General features: G+C 46.9%; 1 protein-coding gene across 2 annotated transcripts in view; it reads left to right on the forward strand.

The window, feature by feature from the left end:
* ZBTB7A (zinc finger and BTB domain containing 7A) overlaps positions 1 to 22,889 on the forward strand; it is a 170,353-nt gene that overhangs the window by 87,118 nt on the left and 60,346 nt on the right. For both annotated transcript variants that reach the window (XM_086947089.1, XM_086947088.1), the window contains one exon: positions 3,260 to 4,537. In XM_086947089.1, coding sequence (XP_086803215.1) covers positions 3,273 to 4,537 — 1,265 coding nt within the window. In that variant the 5' untranslated portion in view covers positions 3,260 to 3,272. The remainder of the gene's footprint in view (positions 1 to 3,259; positions 4,538 to 22,889) is intronic.

Here is a 22,889-nt window from a genome sequence, read left to right on the forward strand (position 1 = left end):
CAATTGGATGCAAGCCTGGCCTGCACTGGGATTCGGGCCTGTGACTCTCTGAATGCCCACAGATCGTATTAAGAGACGCATTATACCGTAGAGTACATGTGTTGTTTGTGCCACAGAGGCTGTGCTGATCAGGGTTACAGCCCTATATGGTATTATTGTCGGAAATCTACACGTTGTGTTCCTATGTCAGGCAGCATAAGTTAGGCCATTAGCTCAAGGTGTTTCTGCTGTCTTCTTTTGGGTCTGTAAAATGGAAATTTAATGACAAAAGTTCAATAAATAAGCATTTCAAGGCAGTACTGAGAATGTGTGGGGCTTTATCTGTGTCCAGCATCAAATTTCCTCTAGAGGGTCAAGTTCGCCTTGCACTATAATGGGGTCTGCCATGAAAAAGACTTTCTTTTTGTGCCAACTTCCCCAGGTGTAGATAGCCTTTGATGTTCACTGACAGTGCTATTAGCCATCTCTTTCAAAAAAGTCCTATCTTCTGACCTTTGCCCTTTCCCCAGGAAGTAATCCTCCTTCAGTCATAGACTCAGGATTGTCATACATTTCAGCCTGTAGTGCAAGCCACAGTAGTGCATTAGCCTTTTCAATACTAAGTAATACCGATACACCGCTCAATAGCATTAATTTTATCGACAAGTAAAGGATGAAGCGTCGAGTTGTCTGTCAGTATTGGTAAATGTGTCCTGCTTCTTGAACACAAAGGTGAGTGGGGAGCACCTGATTTGTAGCAAGCAGTCCCTTCAACTCAAGTGTGTAGGTTTTTGTGGACGGAGCATAAGAACATCTCATTAATGTATTAATTCATTCAGACAGGCGGTCACTAATCAATACTCTGGTGTACGCCTCATCATTGGTACCATTTTTATTGCAGTGGCAATAGCAGAAGTAAATTAATTATGTGGGGGAAAGAAATTGGACTGCAGGCTTACCCGGAAGCTTACAGGCTTACCCGGAAGCTTACTGTTTTTGTTTTGCTATTTCATTAGGTAGAATATATGGTAACTGTTCTCCGACATTCTTATGGGATAATGAGGCCTGGATATTGCAGATGAGCCTTAAGTAGCTGAAAATGGTTGTGCGACATAACCACACATGCGAATTACCACGCATGCCGGTTCCACCAGGTCTTAACCACGCAAGTCCTAACAATGCGATGTTAAGGCATATATGGCAAAGACATATGGCATGGTTAAAACTTATCAGGTAAGTGTAACCCCACTGACCCATGCCCCCCAGCCCTAAAAACGACCCCGCCCTTCCCTAAGCCTTAAAAACTATCCCGACCCAGCCCTAAAAGCTTCCCGACCCTGCCCAGAGTCTTAACCTCTTCGCCGCTAATGACAAGGGTAACTCGTCATGGAGTTTCCATTGATTTCAATGGAAATTCAATAAAGAGTAAAATATTGCCTTAGCAGCCAAGTGGTTAAAAACGACCCCGACCCCCCTCATGCACTAAAAACTTCCCCGTACCTCCATACCTGAAAAATACCCCAACACTTATAAACTACCCGCCACCCCCACTAAAACCTGTCCCCAGCTCCACTTATATTACTGCGTCCTCTCACGATCTTTCCTGCTTCCGTCCATTCCGCTCGCTAGACTGTGCACTGTCTTAACCAAGAATATGCGTGGTTCAGGCATATGCGTGGTTAAGGCAAGCGGGGTAGCGCTTGGGTTGTTGGGACACGCGTGGCTTTTCCTGCGTTTTTCAATCATTTCCCCACTGAAAAGCCAGCAGAACTGAAGCCGAGTTCCTCCCGTCAAGGGGAATACGGTATAATCTAGTTCATGATACGTCGGACTTTGCCTCTACCTTTCTAGCCTATCAAAAGCTGCATATTCTTTCTCTGTGACCATTAAGTGGGTTATGGATTAGGGGCCATTTTAAGATGGGCGAGCAGGGTACTCTGTGACAAATGCGATGGAGTTCACTTTTCACCAAACTTTCGGTCCCTACACCCCATTTAGAGTCGAGCGGACTGTTTTCCGTCTGCGCTTCCCCCATTGGCTCCGTCAGCGGAAAGCTTACTATGATATATTACTTTCCTTTCGAGGCCAGAATCCAACTTAAGCTGGCGTGCATCACTCACAACACAAGGCGCTATACTCTATAAACTTGTAGTATCCGGAGGAACCAGAAAATCTTGCTCTGCCAGAGACCTCTTGCTCCAACCTGCACGCATGCGGGAAAAAAAAACGTACAATAGGGCCTTCACCAAGAATTTGGAATTCTCTCCCGCCGGCTATCCATAAAATTCCATCCTTGGCATGCTTCAAAATGGAGGCCAAAACTTTCCTTATGGGCAAATCCCTCTCCTAACACTTCATCACAATCACCTTAGCGACTTTGTGCTACCTTCCGTGGGCTCTACCGGTGTCCGGGTGACACCCACCTGGCACCTCTGGGTATCCCACCCTTGATCTGAGACGGCCTGTATCTTGCAATATGTATCTACCAGTTTTTATCCTAACTGTTCCATTCTATGTTATCCCTTATGTACCCTCCCCCTCTAAGTTCCCTTGTACACTACTTGCCTTTCCTGTAAAGCGTTATGATACCCTTACGGGTCTGGTTCGCGCTCTAAAAAACTCTAAGTAAATCTGATGGCTAGACACAGTGTTATGTTATTTTAATTTGATATCGTGCACAAATCACCCCAACAGGGTATCTTGGTGCTGAGTGCTGTTTGTAGAAGGAAGGTCACCACATCGCCGGCCCTATTTAGGACTGACTGTTTGATGTCCTTTTTTCTGTCAGTCCGTGCCAGAAAAAAAGCTGTAGGTGACAAACAGAAAAATAAAAATGATGAACCCCCCCACTTCCAAGGAAAAAAAACTTCCTAAGTGTGGGGCCCATTAGTTATATGTTTTTCAGAAACAAATTCCCACTTTGGGAGTTTGCTGTTCAAAAACAATAAGTTTGGTGGATGGCTGCCAAAACTGATGGTGGCTGTCCTCCAACAGGTGTTTATCAAACTTTTGGTACCTTCAGAGATAACAGTGGTACCTTTAAATGTATGTAGATCGCTGCTCGGCTGGCAATGGTCTTTAAATTTGGAGGGTGGTAATCCATTAGGTTGGTAGGCATAAGGACTTCTGCCAATCCGACAGACGGCAGCCCACTGATAAACCCTAAATGAGATGGTTAATCATTTTAAATGTGCCTTTGTGAACTGCTTTGTATTTATGAGTAGGACTCTTGTCAGTAGCTCCAGACTTAACATACTTGTATTCCTCTCTTCTTCTCTAGAGCCACGTTGAGCATGGCGGGTGGCGTGGATGGCCCAATCGGGATTCCATTTCCCGATCATAGCAGTGACATTTTAAGCAGCTTGAACGAGCAGAGGAACTTGGGCCTCCTGTGCGACGTGGTGATACTGGTAGATGATCAGGAGTTCCACAGCCACCGCTCGGTCCTGGCGGCATTCAGCCACTACTTTAAGAAGCTTTTTACCTCTGGCGCAGTGGTGGACCGGCAGAACGTGTACGTGATAGATTTTGTGAGCGCCGAGGCTCTGTCTGCCCTCCTGGAGTACGCCTACACTGCGACCCTCACAGTCAGCACCTCTAACGTCGCAGACATCCTCAATGCCGCCAACCTGCTGGAAATTCCGTCGGTGACGGAGGTGTGTACGGATCTCTTGGACAGAAACATTCTGGCCAGCAGTGACCAGAAGGAATTAGTAGATCAAATTGATCAGAGAAACTATGTCAAAGCGAAAGAATACCTGGAATTCTTCCAGACAAATCCCATTAATGGACATGAGCCTAATTTTCCATGGACCAACCAGGACTTGAGAGAGATTCAGAGACTAAACTTCCAAAGTCCGGATGAGGAAGATGCTGATTGCAACCCAGAGGACATGTACTCTCAAGAAACATGTGATGATCGACCAAAGGTAACAGGCTGCGACTCCGAGAGCAGCCCCGGCCCCTGGCTAAAGATAGACGAGGACGCCAGCCCAGGCCCTTGGCTTAAAAGAGATGAAGACGGTAGCCCGGGTGCTTGGCTGAAGAAAGAACAGGAGGGCCCTGGCTCCTTGTACCTTCCATCCCACCTTCCTTCCCAAAATGGACATTACAGTGGACACAGTATGATGATGAAGGATGAGGAAGAAGAGGACGAGGAGGCTGGTAGAGACCAACTGGATGCCCTAGACTCTCCAAGTGGTAATCCAGAGCTTATAGACACAGAGGAGGCCAGCAGCACTGAAGTGGACAATATGGCTGCCAGTGCCCTCCTGCAGCAAATGATGAATTCCGTAGGAAGGCAGTCTGGCGACGACGATCACAAGGACGAAGATGGGGCTATGGATTATTACTTGAGGTATTTCCGTGGCTCTCAAGAGGGCGACATGTATCCTTCCTGGTCCCAGAAGGTGGAGAAGAAGATTCGGGCCAAAGCATTCCAGAAGTGCCCCATCTGCGAAAAGGTGATACAGGGCGCAGGCAAGCTACCGCGACACATCCGGACACACACCGGGGAGAAGCCGTATGAGTGCAGCATCTGCAAGGTCCGCTTCACCAGGTAATGTCATGTCATCCATTTTGAGGTGGAGGGGAAATGTATGGGGCAATTCTAGGTTTTGCAATTCTTTTGGTGCTACGTATGAGAGCATGTGTTCTAAGTAGAGAGAACACTGGAGTATAAGGATGAAAGGAAATAAGGAAATCTTGTGTAGATTTTGGGGAGAAGACGGACAATTTTAAAATGGAGGCGGAGCTACAGGCCACGGTTGAGGGAGACTAGCGGTAAAGATCTCAAGGATGTAAAGTGATGTAGAGATAGAGAAAATCAAAGGTAGACATTGGGGGCAAGTGGTTGAAAGGAGGGAAGTTGGTGTACAAGGAGATGGTCGGCAAAACTGAGTTTGTTCTTTTTTTTAAGGTCTGTTGGTCCCACTATAGTTTAGACTGTAGGACTGCTCCTTGTATCTTAGATACTAGGTACCTAGTTTTGCACCCTTCTTTTACAAATATGTGTTACTGTGTGTTGATTGAAATAATTACATTCCAGCAAATAACTACAAAGTCCAGAATATACCGATATGTTTAAAAAGAAAAAAGCCGATGGAGTAATTTGGTTACCATTTTAGGAGTTGGAAAATATATGTAGGTTAGTCTTACCCCATGTCTCTGATATTACTATCACATATGGGGTATTGATATTTTTCTTTAAACGTTTACATAGCAAACTACACCATAAAAAAGGTCAACCGGATTTGTTTTTACAAGTAATGGAAATAATTCTGCAAGCTATATGCCCCTTCTAAATACCCCCGTAATCTCGATTTGTGCGCAGAAAAAAATTCTTGCGAAGATTTCACAAAGAAAAATGACAAGCAGTGTCTTGCCCATTTTACACCAGTCAGTGGACTTCCCAGAACATGGGTTTACCACTCCAGCATGAATCTCTAACATTTATGTCTGGCCTTAACTTGACGTAACTTGAACATTTACTTGTATGTGTATAGAAATTAAAAATATTAAAACATGTAAAGATGGTCTTAGGAGTGCAGAAGAAGGTGATTATGGAAAGGATAAATATATTTATAAAAGTGAAGGAAAGCTACAAAATGGCACGATTAACACACACATAGCCAAGGGTAATGTTTTTGTATGAGTTGCATAACTTACTCCTCTTTTGTGGTTGAAGCCTGTATTGTGTTATCCTCACCTGTTCCAATCCTTGTAAACACTAAACTTATCTTTCCACCCCCTTGGCTGTAACTCTTTAGAACATGCTCATAGGTTCTGTGCAGCAACCGACCCATGATCTCAGAACCTGGTCACATGTGTGAAAAAGGAGTTCAGATCCTCTGTTTTAGGGCTCATCTCATGACAACAGGAAACCTGCTCCCTGCTCCTAAAAGATGGTGCTGTTCACTGAAGAAGGCTTTAACATCTGTTAGTTGTCTCACCACCTTCATGTATTCACACAAATTCATCAATACAAATATATACATACATATGGGGTCTTGGGGTTAACTATCTACATTCATTGGTCTGTTCAACTGTCATTCACATTTTCTTCCACCTACCACAGAAAAAAACATGGGACGGAACTCAGTCCACCTCAGCCATTGACACTGTGACATTCTGCCTCATCACAAGCATATTTGCCTAAAAAAAGCGCACTTTATTGTCTGGTCTAGTGGCTATTAGTTTTCTTGGCCAGCGTGTGTGTTTTTTTTCATTCCATTCTTTATTCCTTTTTCAACCCCTTGCGCGCTAGCGGTTTTCCCGCTGTGTGCTGGATTTTCAAAAACCCGCGTTACATGACGAGCTCAGCTCGTCATCAGCATACGAGCGCCGTAGGTGATGACGAGCTCAGCGCGCCATCAGCATCGAAGGGGTTAAAGTCATCCTTGTGTCTTTATACTATCTCTTCAGGTAACAGGAATTCAAAGCCATTTGTAAGTCTTTGCACCACTAAGCATCATATTTTCCTGTGATCTGCATTAAAGCTGAAAAGGGTTTCTAAACCTGGTAAACCTACCTATCTGCTAGGAAGCACCTACACTGCTCTATTAAAAGTATATGCAGTTGTCAATTTTGTTATTGTGTATGTCATCGGCTTCTTTTTTATGTTATCTGTAACATTCACTCACACGCACTTTCTTTACTCTATGATATCATCGTTGGCTCATTTTACGAGACAAAACAAAGTTCCCTTTGTTAACTGATCATTCACAAGACTTTGCTGTTAATAAAATGTTTGTCTGCTCCCAGTTAGTTTTGTCATAAACGTTCACCGCCTGCAAATCCTCCTTTCAGAATGTATCACATTGGGCTACAAATGTATTTGATGTTGAGACAAAATGAAGGGTTCCTTCTGAAACATGGATGTCTGTGACATCCTGAACTGAGACCGACTTTGTCCTAACCCTACCAACCGTTCAAAAGTTTCTTCATGGCGGGAAATATTATGATTCTCACATAGAGCGGTTTTGAGAGGTTGCAGTGGCTTACTTTTACATTGTACACTTTTACATCTTTTAACATTTAGGTTTACTGGTTGTGGTTGAAGGCTGGAGGAATTCAGTCTTCATTTTAAGGGATGAGGTAGGTTCGAGGGGTTGAAGTTGGAAGAACTGGGTCTAAAATTTAAGGTAGGTCAGTTCCGTTTACTGAATTGCGGGCAAAGTACCAACTACATGAAGGGGAAACATTCCGCTACCTACAAGCACGTAGCGTCCTTACCAAAGTCATCCCTAAAGGTTTCAATCTCCCCGTCACATCTCCCTTAGAGGGCAGACTCCTAGACGACCATCTCCCAGACAAGGCTTTTTCCTTAACTTACCGTAAGATACTTAATAACCTTCCGGAACCACTCGATAAAATCTGCATGAAATGGGTGGACGACATGGGGGACCTGGGGGACCTGACGGATGAGGACTGGAGGGAGGCCTTGGCATCTCCTAGGGAGGTGGAAATTAGATCTCGATTCAAACTTATACAACTAAAGATACTACACAGAGCCTATTATACTTCCACCGCTTTGGCTAAAATGGGATTAACAACCTCCCCACTTTGTCCTCGTGGCTGTGGCGCTGTGGGCACTTTCCTACATCAGTGGTGGGGCTGTCCGATTCTCCAACACTATTGGGGTGGGGTTGAAGACACCATGTCCCAAATATGCCAGGAATTGTTAGATCCCTCTCTCAGGCTCGGTCACCTGAACATCTGGGATGCTACCGATCTCAACCGCACTGAGCAATTTTGGGTCACTTTGGGCTGTATCGTAGCTAAGTGTAACATCGCCAGAACATGGAAGGGAGGAGTTGTGCCTCGTCGTACAGACTGGGCTGGAGATATGGACTGCATGCAGGCCGAAAGGGTGATATATGAAGTCAGAGGCTGCCCTGGCAAATTGACTAAATTATGGGACCCATGGAACGAACATAGATGTCTTTTATGTACCCCTTTTGTGGAGGATGCCACATATAATGTCGATAGGGAGATGTGATATCATTTTGTGTCAATCTGTGGGTTTTATGGTTTACTTTGATTTCATTAGGTATACATGTGATACATATGGTTTAAGTGATGTGCTCTTCCTGGTGACTGCTCCCCTTTTTGGTTTGTTTTCTGTTGTATTGTTTTGTGTTTATTCAATAAAAAGATTATTAAAAATTTAAGGTAGGTCGTCGTTTTGAGGGGTTGAGGATGGAGGAACTGTAGAGAGTTTTGAAGGGTGGTGTTTTAAAGAATTAGGTTTAAATTTAAAGGTTGGAGGCTGTTTTGAAGGAATAAGGTTTGAAGTCGTTTGGAGGAACGACTGGGTTTAAATGATGAAGTTAGGATTACAGATCAGGATGAGGATTAGGTTTGTGGTTGGGATTAGAAGCAGTGGATAGACCAACAGACTGCAGCAATTTAAGAAGATAGACTTCTTTGATGCATGCCCCTCACACTCCGCAGCTGGTTCTAGCTACAGAGGAAGCCCTGTCCTTTGATTTGCACTGTTATTGATGTTCGTTTTTGTTGCTTTTATGACTCGTTGAACTTATCAATTCTTTTTGAGTCACCCTTAAAATTTGACTGAATTGACTCTGTGAGTTTGATATAGACTACGGTGGTGCCAACAGCTATTGAATACTGTAGGAACAGATGCATTCTAGCACGTACCTGCATCACTGGCTCCATCTCAGGGGCATGATCACCGATACTTTCTGCAGTTCTTCTTTATTTTATGCCAGGTCAAGCTTTAAGTAAAAATGTTTCAAAAAGAGGGCGGGGTTAGTAACAGGAATTAGGGATGGGTTTAGGAATCAATGACTTGTGGGATCAGGGTTATGGTTTGAGGTTAGGATTAGATGCTTCGGTAGGGCATTGGGGAGTTGGGGTAAGGACAAAAGTTTAACGTAAGTGGTCATAGTTCGCAGTTTAGTATGACTAGAAGTTTGGGGTGGATAGTAGGTCTTGGTTGAGAGTGAAGATTAAGGTATGGTCACAGTTAAGATGAGGATTAGAGGCTAGCATTAAGGTTAAAGGTCAAGACAGTGACTTGGCGCTGGATGCAGGGTCAAAGGTTAAAAATTATTTTGGAGAAGCTTAATACATTGCCAGTGTCATTGGGTAGTGGTGGTAAAATACATGCAATATATCTATTGACAACGGAGAAGTATTGTATTGTGGTTAGTAATAGAAAGCTTGAAGGCGGGTCACTAAATACTTTGTTCCACTGGCGCTTCCAATCTATATTCAATGAATGGAAAACGCTGATTGAGCTTCATTGTAGCTCTTCAAAAAACTAACCACCCAAAGAAAATGAACATATATAAATGAAAAAGGAGTGGCTTTTCCTGAAGGAATTTTTATATTGTGCCTGTAAACTCGGTTTGGTTTTATGGTGAACATAGGGTGTGAATTTGGGAAAGATGTGTTTCCGACAATCAGTTGCGTGTATTTTTGATATCGGTTCATGCATTAATATGAGGTCCTATTTCTGGTCAAGGATTCTGCGGCTTTCTAACATACTAGATGTTAGACAATGAATCGTTCAGTCACTAAGAATAAAGCCGAGATTGTTGACAAACGAGGTCACAGATTCTAGCTGACTGTGTTGCCTCTGAAAGAAGCAGCATGTTGCAGATCCTCAAGGCCTCAAAAACTCACTTTTTGCTTCTGTTGACTTTATTTAATCGAGCTAGGAGTGACAAGGTTTAGATTCCCTGTCCTGGCTGTCGCTGTGTGATCTCAGCTTGGTTGGTCTGGTTTTATTTCACTTTGTCCTCCTGACTTGGGTGATATTGAGAGAGTTACTAAGATCTCGCTAGGGTAGCCAAGTGGTAGGCCAAGTTGGTATTCTCATTCTGCAGGCGAAATCTTGCAGGGCTCGTGTATTTTGTGTTTTTTGAATTTCGCGAAATATCTTTTCATAATTTATGAAAGAGAAAATGTCTTGCTGCAACAGCGCCACAGCATCTGAGAGACACATTCACAGCGAACCTGCTTGTTTACTTGCATTTCTTTTATATGCAAGGTGCACACTTTCATGCAGTTTTTACACGAGAATAAAGCCAACTACAACTTGTAAAATACAAGTAATTTTGCAAAAAATTACATTGTGGGGTAAAAAAAGTTTGCAGTTTTGCACACCTCCTATGAAATTCTGTAATTTCTTTTTAGTTAAGGGAATGAGCGTTTCCTTGCATGTGCTGGGCAAAAAGTATGTACTTTCCTGCCAGTAGATTTGAAACACAAAAATGCAGTTGAACCACCATAAGTCAAGAGTAAGAGGCGGAGGAAACAAAGTGTTCCTTCTGAGGGGATGAAGGAATGTCAAGTACAAACATAGCGGACAGAAAGAGGGCAGGCCCTCCATTGTGCAGGTGCATTGGTTGTGCATCTGTTTGCAACTTAAATTTGCACAGCTGAAACACGACCATACCCGCGCAACTGCGTCACGGCCTGCAACGCCTACCATTAGGTTTGAGGTCCCTAAGTCTATCTGCACCATCTTCTGCTGACCGCTGAGACGAGTTGGAGGCCTCATGGCTTCTAATATTAAATGGTTTTTAAAGGATTCTGTGGCATAACATTTACATGGTCAGGATACTACAGATTCATTCATTCATTTGACAGCTGACTTGTCATATGAATTAGTCATTGTCTTTTTCTGTTTTCTCCATGCTGCAGAGCATCATCTCTTTAGGGTTTCATTCTTTTCTCTGGTGGACATTTCACTATTTCTTCGTTTTCTCACTACTAATTCCATGTAATTTTGGAACCCGCCTTCCATCGTGCTCTTAAGAAGCTCCTCAAATAAATGAATAAAGAGAAGCTATTAAGGTGAAAATCAAATAAAGGACTGAGCACAGTGAGGGGCCTGAGCACAGTGTTAGCAAAGATAGGAGGTAGGACGAAAGTCCCAAGAGGGAGTATGGATGGAGACGAGAGGGGAGATATGGAGGAGTTAGACTGATGAATACAAATTTAATTCGAGATAGAGTAAGAAGGCATTGTGAGATGTAGAGAAGAGCTATAATATAAATGAGGAACCTCAAGAACTTCCGGCCCATCGCCTTGCTCCCTTTCCCGGCAAAAGTCACGGAGAAGACTGTTAACGGACAGATGACCCGCAACCTCGAAGACAACAACATCCTGGACCCATCCCAGTCCAGATTCCGCAGCAACCACAGCACCGAGACCGCCCTCATCGCCGCCACCGACGACATCAGGATCCTGATGGACAAAGGAGAAACCGCCGCCCTCATCCTTCTGGACCTATCCGCAGCCTTCGACACAGTCTGCCACCGCACCCTAACAGCACGCCTCCATGACGCCGGAATCCAAGAGAAGGCTCTGGTCTGGACCACATCCTTCCTCTCCGGCAGAATCCAGAGCGTCCGCCTCCCACCCTTCCGCTCCAAGACCACAGAGATCATCTGCGGCGTCCCACAGGAATCTTCCCTCAGCGTGACGCTGTTCAATATCTACATGGCACCACTCGCCCACGCCGCAAGACAACAAAGCCTCAACACCATCTCCTACGCCGACGACACCCAGCTGATCATATCCCTCACCAAAGACCCCCCACACCACCAAAGCCAACCACCACAGAGGAATGAAGGCAGTCACCGAATGGATGAAGGACAGCAGGCTGAAGCTGAAGCAGACAAGACGGAGGTCCTCATCCTCGGCACCACCCCATCAACCTGGGACGACTCCTGGTGGCCAACATCGCTAGGAACAGCCCCAGAACCCACCGACCACACACGCAACCTGGGGGTCATCCTTGACTCTGCCCTCTTCATGACCAAGCAAGTCAACGCCATCTTCGCGTCCTGCTTCAACACCCTCCGAATGCTCCGCAGGATCTTCAAATGGATCCCCTCCAACACGAGAAAAACCGTCACCCAGGCCCTCGTCACCAGCAGACTGGACTACAGGAACACCCTCTACGCAGGAACAACAACCAAGCTCCTGAGACGGCTATAACGCATCCAGAACGCCTCGGTACGACTGATCCTCGACGCCCCCCGACGCAGCCACATCACACCCCACCTGAGAGTCCTGCATTGGCTCCCCGTCAACAAGAGGATCACCTTCAAACTCCTCATCCACGCACACAAAGCCCTACACAATGCCGGACCAGCATACCTTAACAACCGATTCGGCTTCTACACCCCCACCCGCAGCCTCCGCTCTGCCAACCTCGCCCTTGCCACAGTTCTACGCATCCGGAAAACCACCGCCGGCGGCAGATCCTTCTCCTACCTCGCCGCCAAGACCTGGAAAATTCTCCCTACCGACCTACAACAGACCCAAGACCTGCTGGCCTTCAGAAGACTTCTCAAGTCCTGGCTCTTCGATCAGTAGCAGCCCCCCCCCTCCCTCCCCCAGCGCCTTGAGACCCTCACGGGTATGTAGCGCGCTTTACAAATGTTTTGATTGATTGATTGATTGATTGATTGAAAAGTCCGGGGATAAGAATTTTGGTAGTGTGAAGGATGAGGGATCGACAAATCTTCGGGTATGGTGGAGCTGCGAGTAATAGAGCTCTGATTAGATAGTAAGAGAGAGAATTTGAAAACGACACCTAGGTTGCGAGAAGCAAAGGATAGTGGCATGGAAGAAAGAGGAAATGACTTCTTAGAAGGAAGATTAGCATGAAATGATCATAGAGGGCTTTGGAGGAAGGAGGATTGAGTTAGAGCGAAGACTGAAATGCGAAAACCAAGTTAGAGAGGGTGGTGGGAGGGCATGCCTTTTGTCTAGAAAGCCTGTGTCTGGCTCCAGTCTGATAATGTAGGCGTGAGAGTTTGGCTGCTGTGGTTGTCTAGAAGATGAATATCCTGCCTTGGGATCCCCGGCTTGTTGAGGACCTGTGCCTACGTGAGGTGTGGATGCCTGGATTGAAGCTGAGCTCAAGTTATGTTCTCGATATGCATATATGTCACAGTGTGATATTGGGGTAACACACCACGCTTGAAGTTCTTACCCCATCTAAACTCATTCCTACATGGGCCACGATCAGAGGTAGCCAGAGGCATACTTTCCAGTTGCCACCAGTACCACTCATGCACAAGTCAAGTATAAATTTGTATAGCACACTACTCACCCAGGGGGTCTAAATGCGCTTGAGGGAGGGGGGGAGCTTTATTTATCAAATATCCAAGTTTCTAGTTGTTTTCTGAAGGAGCGGTGGTTCTGTGTAAGGCGGAGGTGGGTGGGGAGAGGATTCCAGGTCTTGGCCGCTAAGTAGGAGAAGGATCTTCCTCCCATGGTGGATCTTTGGATGCGTAGAATTGCGGCAATGGCTTGACTGGACGATCGAAGTTGGCGGGTGGGGGTGTGAAAGGATCCTAGGTCGTAGAGGGCTTTGTGTGCCTGGGTGAGGAGACGGAATGTTATTCTCTTGTTGACGGGGAGCCAGTGGAGGTCTTTCAGGTGACCGGAAATGTGAGCTTGGCGGGGGATGTCTAGGATGAGTCTGGCTGAGGCGTTTTGGATGCGTTGGAGCTTCTTCTGTAGTTTGGCTGTTGTTCCGGCGTAAAGGGTGTTTCCGTAGTCCAATCAGCTAGTGACCAGTGCATGGGTGACCGTCTTTCTTGTTTTGGTGGGGATCCAACGGAAGATTTTTTACGTAGGATGTTGAAGCATGATGATGTGACGGCGTTGACTTGTCTGGTCATCGAGAGGGAGGAGTCCAGGATGAAGCCCAGGTTACGTGCGTGGTCTGTTGGTATGGGTGGGGTTCCTAGGGCCGGTGGCCACCATGAGTCATCCCAGGCGGAGGGGGATAATCCTAAAATGAGGGCTTCCATTTTGTCCGAGTTCAGTTTTAAACGGCTGTTCTTCATCCATTCGGCTACTTCTTTCATCCCTTCGTGCAGGTTGGTTTTGGCGGTGTTTGGGTCTTTGGTGAGGGATAGGATCAACTGGGTGTCGTGTGTTGGCGCGCAATGGATGCGAGGGGACTCATGTATACGTTGAAGCGGGTGGGACTGAGTGAAGAACCTTGGGGTACGCCACAGATGACTTCAGTGGCCTCTGATTTAAAGGGGGGAGGTGGAATCTTTGGGTTCTTCCGGCGAGGAAGGAGATGATCCAGTCCAAGGCTTTTCCTTGTATTCCGACGTTGTTGAGGCGTTGTATAAGGGTGCTATGACAGACTGTGTCGAAGGCAGCGGAGAGGTCAAGTAGGATGAGGGCAGCAGTTTCTAGTATGTCCAGCAGAGTTCGAATGTCGTCTGTTGCTGCGATGAGAGCGGTCTCGGTGCTGTGTTTGGCTCGGAATCCGGACTGTGAAGGGTCGAGGGATTTATTGGATTCGAGGAAGGCGGCGAGTTGGCTGTTGACGGCTTTCTCAATGACTTTGGCAGGGAATGGGAGGAGAGAGATGGGGCGGTAATTCTTAAGTTCAGTAGGGTCTGCTGTAGGTTTCTTCAAGAGGGCGCTGAGTTCGGCATGTTTCCAGCTTTCCGGGAAGGTGGCGGAGTTGAGGGAGCAGTTGATGACGTCTCGGAGATGGGGTGCTATAATGGAGTTTGCTTTGTTGAAAATGTGGTGGGGACATGGGTCGGTTGGCGATCCTGAGTGAATGGTGTTCATCAGGCGGATGGTGTCTTCAGTGGTGATTGGGTCCCAGGCGCATTGGTTGTTGGAGGGGGGTTCTAGTTCGCAGGTAGGGGGGGGGGGTGGGTTGGTCTCCAAAGCTGTTATGTATGTCAGCGATTTTGTTGTGGAAAAACGAGGCTAGAGAGTCGCAGAGGTCTTGGGAGGGAGTGATGTCGTTGGTGCTGGCGGTGGGGTTGGTAAACTCTTTGACGATGTTGAATAGTTCTTTGCTGTTGTGGGCGTTGTTGTCGAGTCGATCCTTGAATGCTGATTTCTTGGTGGATCGGATTAGTTGGTGGTGTTTGCGGGTGGCGTTCTTGAAGGTGGCCCGGTTGTCAGTGGTTGGGTTTTTTCGCCAGGCTTTCTCGAGGGTGCGACAGATCTTCTTGGATTTCTTAAGGTCGTCATTAAACCAGGGGACTTTTTTGTTGCCTTGTTTGATTTGATGGTTTTTCAAGGGTGCTAATTCGTCAGCGCTGTGGGTGATCCATTGTGTGAGGTTGGTGGCTGCTAGGTTTGGGTCTGATGATTTTGCAGGAGGGTTTTGGTGAAGCGATGTGAAGAGCTGGTCGGTGGTAATTTTGTTCCAGTTTCTCCGGGGGATTGGTTGTGAGTGGTTGTGGGTCGTAGTATTTTTGTAGTTTAAGTCAACGCACCTGTGGTCCGTCCAATGGAGAGTTGTGGTGTGATTAAAGGAGATGTGCTTGCTGGAGGTGAAGATTGGGTCGAGCGTGTGCCCTGCAAGGTGGGTGGGGGTGTCAACCAGTTGTTTGAGTCTGAGATTGGCGAGGTTGTCTAGAAGGGTGGTAGTGTTGCTGTCGATGTTCTTTTCCAGGTGGAAGTTGAGGTCTCCCAGTAGAATGTATTCCTCGGAGGGGAGGGCGTGAGGGCTGATGAAGTCAGTGATGTCTTCGCAGAATTGTGTGCGGGATCCAGGTGGTCTGTAGATGAGGGTGCCTCTGAGTGTGGTCTTGGGGTCGGTGTGAATCTGGAAGTGAAGGTGTTCGGCGTTAGTGAGGTTGTCATCGGAGCTGGTCGTGATGCGGATGGTGTTCTTATGCACGATGGCGATTCCTCCTCCTGTTTGGTTGATGCGGTCCTTTCGGATGATCTTGTAGCCGTCCGGGATGGCAATGGCGATGTCGGGAGCTGATGAGGCGTTCATCCATGTTTCTGTAAGAAAGGCGACGTCCGGCGATGTGGTGTCGAGAAGGTTCCAAAGTTCAGTGGCGTGTCTGTGGACCGAGCGGGCATACTAGTCGCGCTACTGCGATTGGTAGAAGGCTGGAAGACCCAGCCTCCCCTTTGACATTCATTGGGGTAACCCACAGTTGGCAGATAAGTCACAGGGGAAGAAGCTCATGGACTTGGAGAATGCATAGGAACAGAACGTGCCAACACAGACAGAGGGTGCTTCTACACTAGAGTCGGAGACAAACAGTTTGGTGGAGTATCGCAAGACTATTCCACCTCTTCACATAGTAGCAATCGCCACTGGGATAAGAAAATACAGAGCACCAAACTCCCAAAATTGTAAAGCGACTGGAGAAACAATATCTGCTTTGCTACATATAAGGAAACTCCTCCTTTGTAGTTCAAAATGTGATGCAGTCTGTTTTCAGCCTGCTAAAGATGTAAACTTCTCCAAAGTATGTTCATGGACTTATTATGTGAGGGAATGTATTCCGTGTTGAGCCCGGCCTCCAAACACTGACCTTCAGACAGCAGCTCCCTGTCCACAATGACCACTTTCTATTCCTGAGATCATTGGAAGGGGCTGCTTTGCCTTTCTCCTTCTCACGCTTATGGCCATTGCTGTCCTCAGAGTTGAACAGCATTTGTTTTCTTTAACTATCATGGTGCCTTTGTAACTGGATGATTATTGATAGCCCCACGACCAAGACTGGTGTAATAAAATAAATAAAAAGAAAACTATTTATTAATAAAAAACAAAATTACACACACAACCTTATGAAAATCTTTGGCAATAGGCTTAACCTCATAGTGTATTAAGGTGGAGCATGGATATACTACTCTATTCATTGAGTTGCACAATTAGTGAAATATTCGGGAGAGTGGCAAAGGTGACATCTTCAGCTTAAACTGGAGGGGGAAAACAGGTAGATGACCGCCTGGTTGTCTTCCCTCCATAGTGCTGAACTAGCTGACAACCATCTGTGTGGAAAAATCTACCTCTGGGGACTGAATATTTATTTATTATCCTCAGGGGGGTGTGAGACAGCAGTGTTGACCTCTGCACACTTTTACATTCAAAAACTAGCATTTCATCTGACCCCATTCCAGGATCCTGTACAAATTCAACCAATACCCTGCTTCCAGCACCTGTAAACAGCCATGGTATCCTTTCCTTAATAGCAAGCAGTAGTTTCACGCTAGGAAATTGTAGGGTCGAGAAGTTGGTATCAGCTTCTATTCAAAGTGAAAAGGCAGTGATCTTTATTTGAGGGAAAAGTCTAAACTTGCAGTAATTTTTCTTGGCGTATACTCTTTTTTATGACAGGGAGACAGAAAAATGTGGGAAGATGTCTGTAATCTGTGCTACATATTCAGTTCAAATCTGTAGAGGTCTAAAATTTTTCAAAGTCTCCTTCTTAAATCAATCTTATTCAACCCCTGAATCTAGTACTTCTTTCTCTGCCATCACTGCTTTAATCTAGCTGCTCCCCTGTTTTCATTTCCTCTCCCATTATACACTCTTCCTCTTGCTTTAGAGAAGACCTCTCTTTCCCCAAATTAAACCTCTAAAACAAAGTATGATGTTTCTCTTGTAACGCTTCTGTATCTTTAGCTCTAATACGGGTGGAGGGTTTATTGTATATATTCATGGTTGTAATATATAGCTCCTGAGTTTTCTTTTTCCATTCTTCATTTTTCTTTTGTCATTCTCTTCCTCCTTTCACCTTTACCTCCCTTGGCTTTATAGTGTTTCTCTTCTCTTTTTAATCCTCACCTTCTCTCTGTCCTGTTATGTTTTTCTTTCTCCTCGCCCATTCATCACTGCCTTCCTAATTTACTTTTTCCCTCTCTTATACATTTCCATTCTCCCTTTTCTTTTGTTAGTTTTCCACTCTTGCCCTCCCTATATTTCTCTCCTAATCTGAAACCCTTGGGTTTTGTCCACCCTTTCCCCTTATGCCTTCTTTCCCCTCACCCCTTTCCTTTACATTATTTTTCCTGACTCTGTTTTTCCTTCCTTCGTTTTCTTTCCTGGTTTTCTGTACCACTTCCTGTTATTGTCGAAGTTATCTCTCTTTCCTCTCTTCTGAAGCATTTGTTCATCCTTCCTTCCCTATTCCCTCATGTCCCATCTCCCATTGATGTCACTTCCTACCTTCGTTCTTCTATTTCCTACTCATTTTGAGTTCTCCATCTCACTTTCTCTCCTTCTATCCACTCCCATGCTTCTCGTGTGTTCACCTCTCATTTCTTCTTTTCTCTTTTTTTTCCTTTTCCGACCTCTTGTCTATCCCTCCAATATTCCGGTTTTATCCACATTTCTCCTTCTCTCATTACACCTGACCTGCTCTCCTCTATTATTCCACTCTACCCTTTACTCTCTCTTGCCATCCTTGCATGTCACTGTTTCCTCCTAATCTTTCCTTTTGTCTTTCTCGCCTCCTCTTATTTCTATTCCTTCACTTTTCTTTCTTCCTCCTCTATTTTTATCTCTTGCACTTCAGTCTCCCAATTTTTCTTTTACTCTGGAGATGTATTTACGCTTCAAAATCAAATCATATTGTTTCCAAAAACATTTTTCTATAGCTGTAAAGAAATTGTTCACATCATTAAAAAGTATAACTTGTTTTTATGAAGTGCTTCATACTTCGATCCTGCTATTGAAATGACTATAAATAAGAGGCTTGCCTTATCCAATTTAATCATTTTCAGTTTCCAGAAGGATGAACAGCAGACTTTGCCTTACTTAGATTCACATTCGTGATGATACAGAACACAAGCATTTGCCGACCTCTGCTTTTTGATTTTCTCAGACATATTGGACATTGTGCCCATGCTAGGCCATCAAAATAGACCCATGAATTACAAAAATGTGACCAGTCATTCCACACAAAATTGAAATGATCAAAAAGTTGATGATTAAATCAGCAACATTTCATATGAATTCATAAAAATTCTTGAAGTGGCCTCGCTAAATTTAAGACCAGAAGCAAGTTGGTGAATACATCCACATCAAATATAATGTAAAGAACTAAAAAGAAGATGGCATAATTCTATAATAACTCCCTACTCAACCCACAACAAATGGCACACCCTTGAATCACTAGGGAGACGTCTAAGTACAGTGATGACTCCTAATGTAAGGCGAGGCTAATAGTTTAGAGTATAAATAATCTCAAACACGCAGAATCTTCTAATAGGTCATAATATTAATGCTTCTACCAGAAAAGGCAAAGCAGTATTGATAATAACAGTTTTGTGTAATTTTAACACGCCAACCGTTTGTGACCAAATGTGTCAGATGTCTTTTGTGTTTCTTTTGAAACATGACTTGGGCCCTGGTTAGGAACCTGACTGGTAAATCTATTACCGTTGATGGTGATGCCATTAACACGTTTAGAAGGTGGGGGAGTGTTTCAAGAAATAACACTCTTTCTGCTGTTCACTACCGCACTTCAAAGCCTCCAGGAAAAAGGCTCCAGAGATATTTCCAGCCAGGTGAGGGTACTGGCAGTTTGTCTCCCATTATTACCACAGCATCTGCCAGTAATTTCAGCATTACCTATGAGAGAGCTGTCACTACACCCTCTCCTGTGACAGAGCTGTCACTGCACCCACTCCTACGACAGAGCTGCCTCTCCACCCTCTCCTGTGACAAAGCTGCCTCTCCAGTGACGGACCTACCTCTCCACCCTGTCCTATGGCAGAGCTGCCACTCCACCCTCTTCTGTGACAGATCCTTATGTCTCCTCTCTGACTCAGCTGCCTCTCCAGCTGTCATGTGACAGAGCTGCTGCTCCACCTTTAGTTGGCAAAACTGTCTTTCCCCTTCTGTGACTCAGCTGCCTCTCCACTTTTCCTGTGACAGAACTGCCTTGCCACCCTCTCTTGTGAAAGAGCTGCCTCTCCACCCTCTCCTGTGACAGAGCTGCCTCTCCACCCTCTCCTGTGACAGAGCTGCCACTCGACCCTCTCCGGTGACAGAGCTGCCACTTGACCCTCTCCTGTGACAGAGCTGCCACTCGACCCTCTCCTGTGACAGAGCTGCCACTCGACCCTCTCCTGTGACAGAGCTGCCACTCGACCCTCTCCTGTGACAGAGCTGCCACTCGACCCTCTCCTGTTAAAGAGCTGCCACTCGACCCTCTCCTGTGAAAGAGCTGCCACTCGACCCTCTCCTGTGAAAGAGCTGCCACTCCACCATCTCCTGTGACAGAGCTGCCACTCCACCATCTCCTGTGACAGAGCTGCCACTCCACCATCTCCTGTGAAAGAGCTGCCTCTCCCCTCTCCTGTGACAGTTCTAGATCTCCCCCTCTCCTGTGACTAGGCTGCCACTCCACCCTCTCCTGTGACAGAGCTGCCACACCACCTTCTCCTGTGACAGAGCTGCCACCCCACCTTCTCCTGTGACAGAGCTGCCACTCCACTATCTCCTGTGACAGAGCTGCCACTCCACCCTCTCCTGTGACAGAGCTGCCACCCCACCTTCTCCTATACCTCAGCTGCTTCTTTCCTCTCTCCTGTGGCAGAGCTGTCTTCCCACCTCTCTCCTGTGACTCGGCTGCCACTCTACCCTCTTCTGTGACTCAGCTGCCTCTCCACCCTCTCCTGTGACTCAGCTGCTTCTCTCCTCTCTCCTGTGGCAGTGCTGCCTCTCCACACTCTCCTGTGACTCAGCTGCTTCTCTCCTCTCTCCTGTGTCAGAACTGTCTTCCCACCTCTCTCCTGTGACGCAGATGCCACTCTACCCTCTCCTGTGACTCAGCTGCGTCTCCACCCTCTCCTGTGACTCAGCTGCTTCTCTCCTCTCTCCTGTGGCAGAGCTGTCTTCCCACCTCTCTCCTGTGACTCCGCTGCCACTCTACCCTCTCCTGTGACTCAGCTGCCTCTCCACCCTCTCCTGTGACTCGGCTGCTTCTCTCCTCTCTCCTGTGTCAGAGCTGTCTTCCGACCTCTCTCCTGTGACTCAGCTGCCACTCTGCCCTTTCATGTGACTCAGCTGCCTCTCCAACCTCTCCTGTGACACATCTGCTTCTCTCCTCTCTCCTATGATAGAGCTCTCTTCTCACCTCTCTCCTGTGACAGAGCTGTCTTCCCTTCTCTCTCCTGTGACACAGCTGCCTCTCCACCTCTCCTGTAATAGAACTGCCCCTTTCCCTCTGCTGTCCCTCTGTCCTGTGACCGCTCTCTCTCTACCTCTCTGTAACAGAACTCCAACTCTCTTCTTTAACACAGCTGCCTCTTCCTCTCCCCTGTGACAGTCCTCTCTCTTGCCTCTCTCCTGTGGCACCGCTGCCTTTACACCCGTCTCTCGTGTGACAGAGCTGTCTCTCCCATGTTTGATGTGACAGGCGGCCTGTCCTCCCTCCGTTGTGACACCTAAGACTGGTTCGAGCCAGTATGGGCCCCGGAGATTTAACAGAAGCTTCAGGCCCACCCAGGATGTAAATCCAAGATTTCCCTCCTTGAAATGTTTGTGCTGGATGCTTGTCAGGCTTCTCATGGGTTCTATGCCCAGGCAGAGCCCCAGAGCCCCCCTTTCTTTGGCTTTGTGTGAGAAAGTGCCATCTTTCTTGCCTTGGTATGCTCCCACTTTTTGCAGAACTGCTGATGTGCTTAGATTGAGTGTGCCCTGGGTTCCTGCAACCAGGTACCCAGGTTCCTTCCCTAAAACTGTGCTGAAACTAAAAACCCGATTGGCATCTCTGGCCACCTGTCAGCCCCTAGTAAATGGTACCCTAGGTACCCAGGGCATGGTGACCAGAGAAGACCTCTGAGGGCTGCAGCACTTATTGTGCCACCCTCAGGGTCCCTGTACCCAGGCACCCACACACTGCCTTTGCAGGCCGAGTGTCTAAGTACAGAACTAAACCAAGAGTCGACATGGCACACATCCCTGTGTGCCATGCCCACAGAACCCACTGACTGGCATACTTCAGTCACCTCTCTAGCTGGGTTCCCTATGACAGAGGTGTGGGCACAGGTGCATGAGCCCTGTGCCCCTACAGTACCCAGGACCATTCCTGGGCACTGTAAGTGCAGTGATGCCATTAAGAGTATATGGTGTTGGGAGGTTGTCATTACGAACTCCACAGCACTATACTGGCTTCACTGAAGAATGACAAGTTTGGTACCAAACTTCTCAGCACATTAAACCCGCACTGATGCCAGTGTGAGATTAAATCTAAAATGCACTAGAGGGCATCTTAGAGATGCCCTCTGAAACCCTAACCTACCACCCACGTCTGGGCTGAGTGGCTGCAGAGACTGCCACACAGCAGACATGTTGCTGGAGCCCTGGGTGGAGAGCCCTCCGCTCTCCTGGGCCTGCAAAAATGTACATCCTGGGCGAGGTGCTAGGTCTCCTCCCCCAGGATGGGCAGGGGGAAGCTTCAAACGCATGCCACCTCTGTGAGCTTCCCCTGGCCATTTGCTGTACCCAGCAACTGGCCCCCACCAGTTCTAACCCCCACTCTGGCGGGAAACACTACATCAGGAAGGGGGGTGTGCCAGCCTGTGCCAACCCCACCCCTCAGATGGGGGAGATGAGGTGAAGCACCACTCTGTGCTCTGGCCATCTTGTAGATGGGGAGCCCTGCCCAATCCCAGCTAGGCTTCTGCCCTCCTCCCACAAGAGAGGAGCAGGCTAGGGGGTGTACTCACCCCCGGACAGGGACCCATTGGTTCCTGTCCTTGCCCTACCTGTAACACCCCTAAATTCAGTATTTAGGTGCTTCCTGAACCTTCCTTCCTTAGATCCAGAAAGAAAAAAGAAGAAAGAAGATCAAGAGGAAGAAGACCCGCCGTGCAGCTGCTAACAGGACAACAACAACTGACTTGGCCCCAGCCCTACCGGCCTGTCGATCCTGGAACCTGCTCCTGCCTAACTTCCCGGCGATTCCTGCAGACAGCAACCTTGGGACACCCAGAGGACCTGCCTGGCTTGACCCTCCTAAAGACTGGGACTCCCATCAGCAGAGGCTCTGCTGCATCAACCTCCCTGGTGCCAGCCAGGAAGCTCCGGACCAGCCCGTGCCGTGCCAAAGCGAACCAAGATTACGAGGACGTCCCCCCGGCGACTGGGACCCGAAGTCCAGTGCCCAAAGACCCTC

This window comes from Lissotriton vulgaris, chromosome 12, assembly GCF_964263255.1.
Source record: "Lissotriton vulgaris chromosome 12, aLisVul1.2, whole genome shotgun sequence".
NCBI classification, from domain to species: Eukaryota; Metazoa; Chordata; class Amphibia; order Caudata; family Salamandridae; genus Lissotriton; species Lissotriton vulgaris.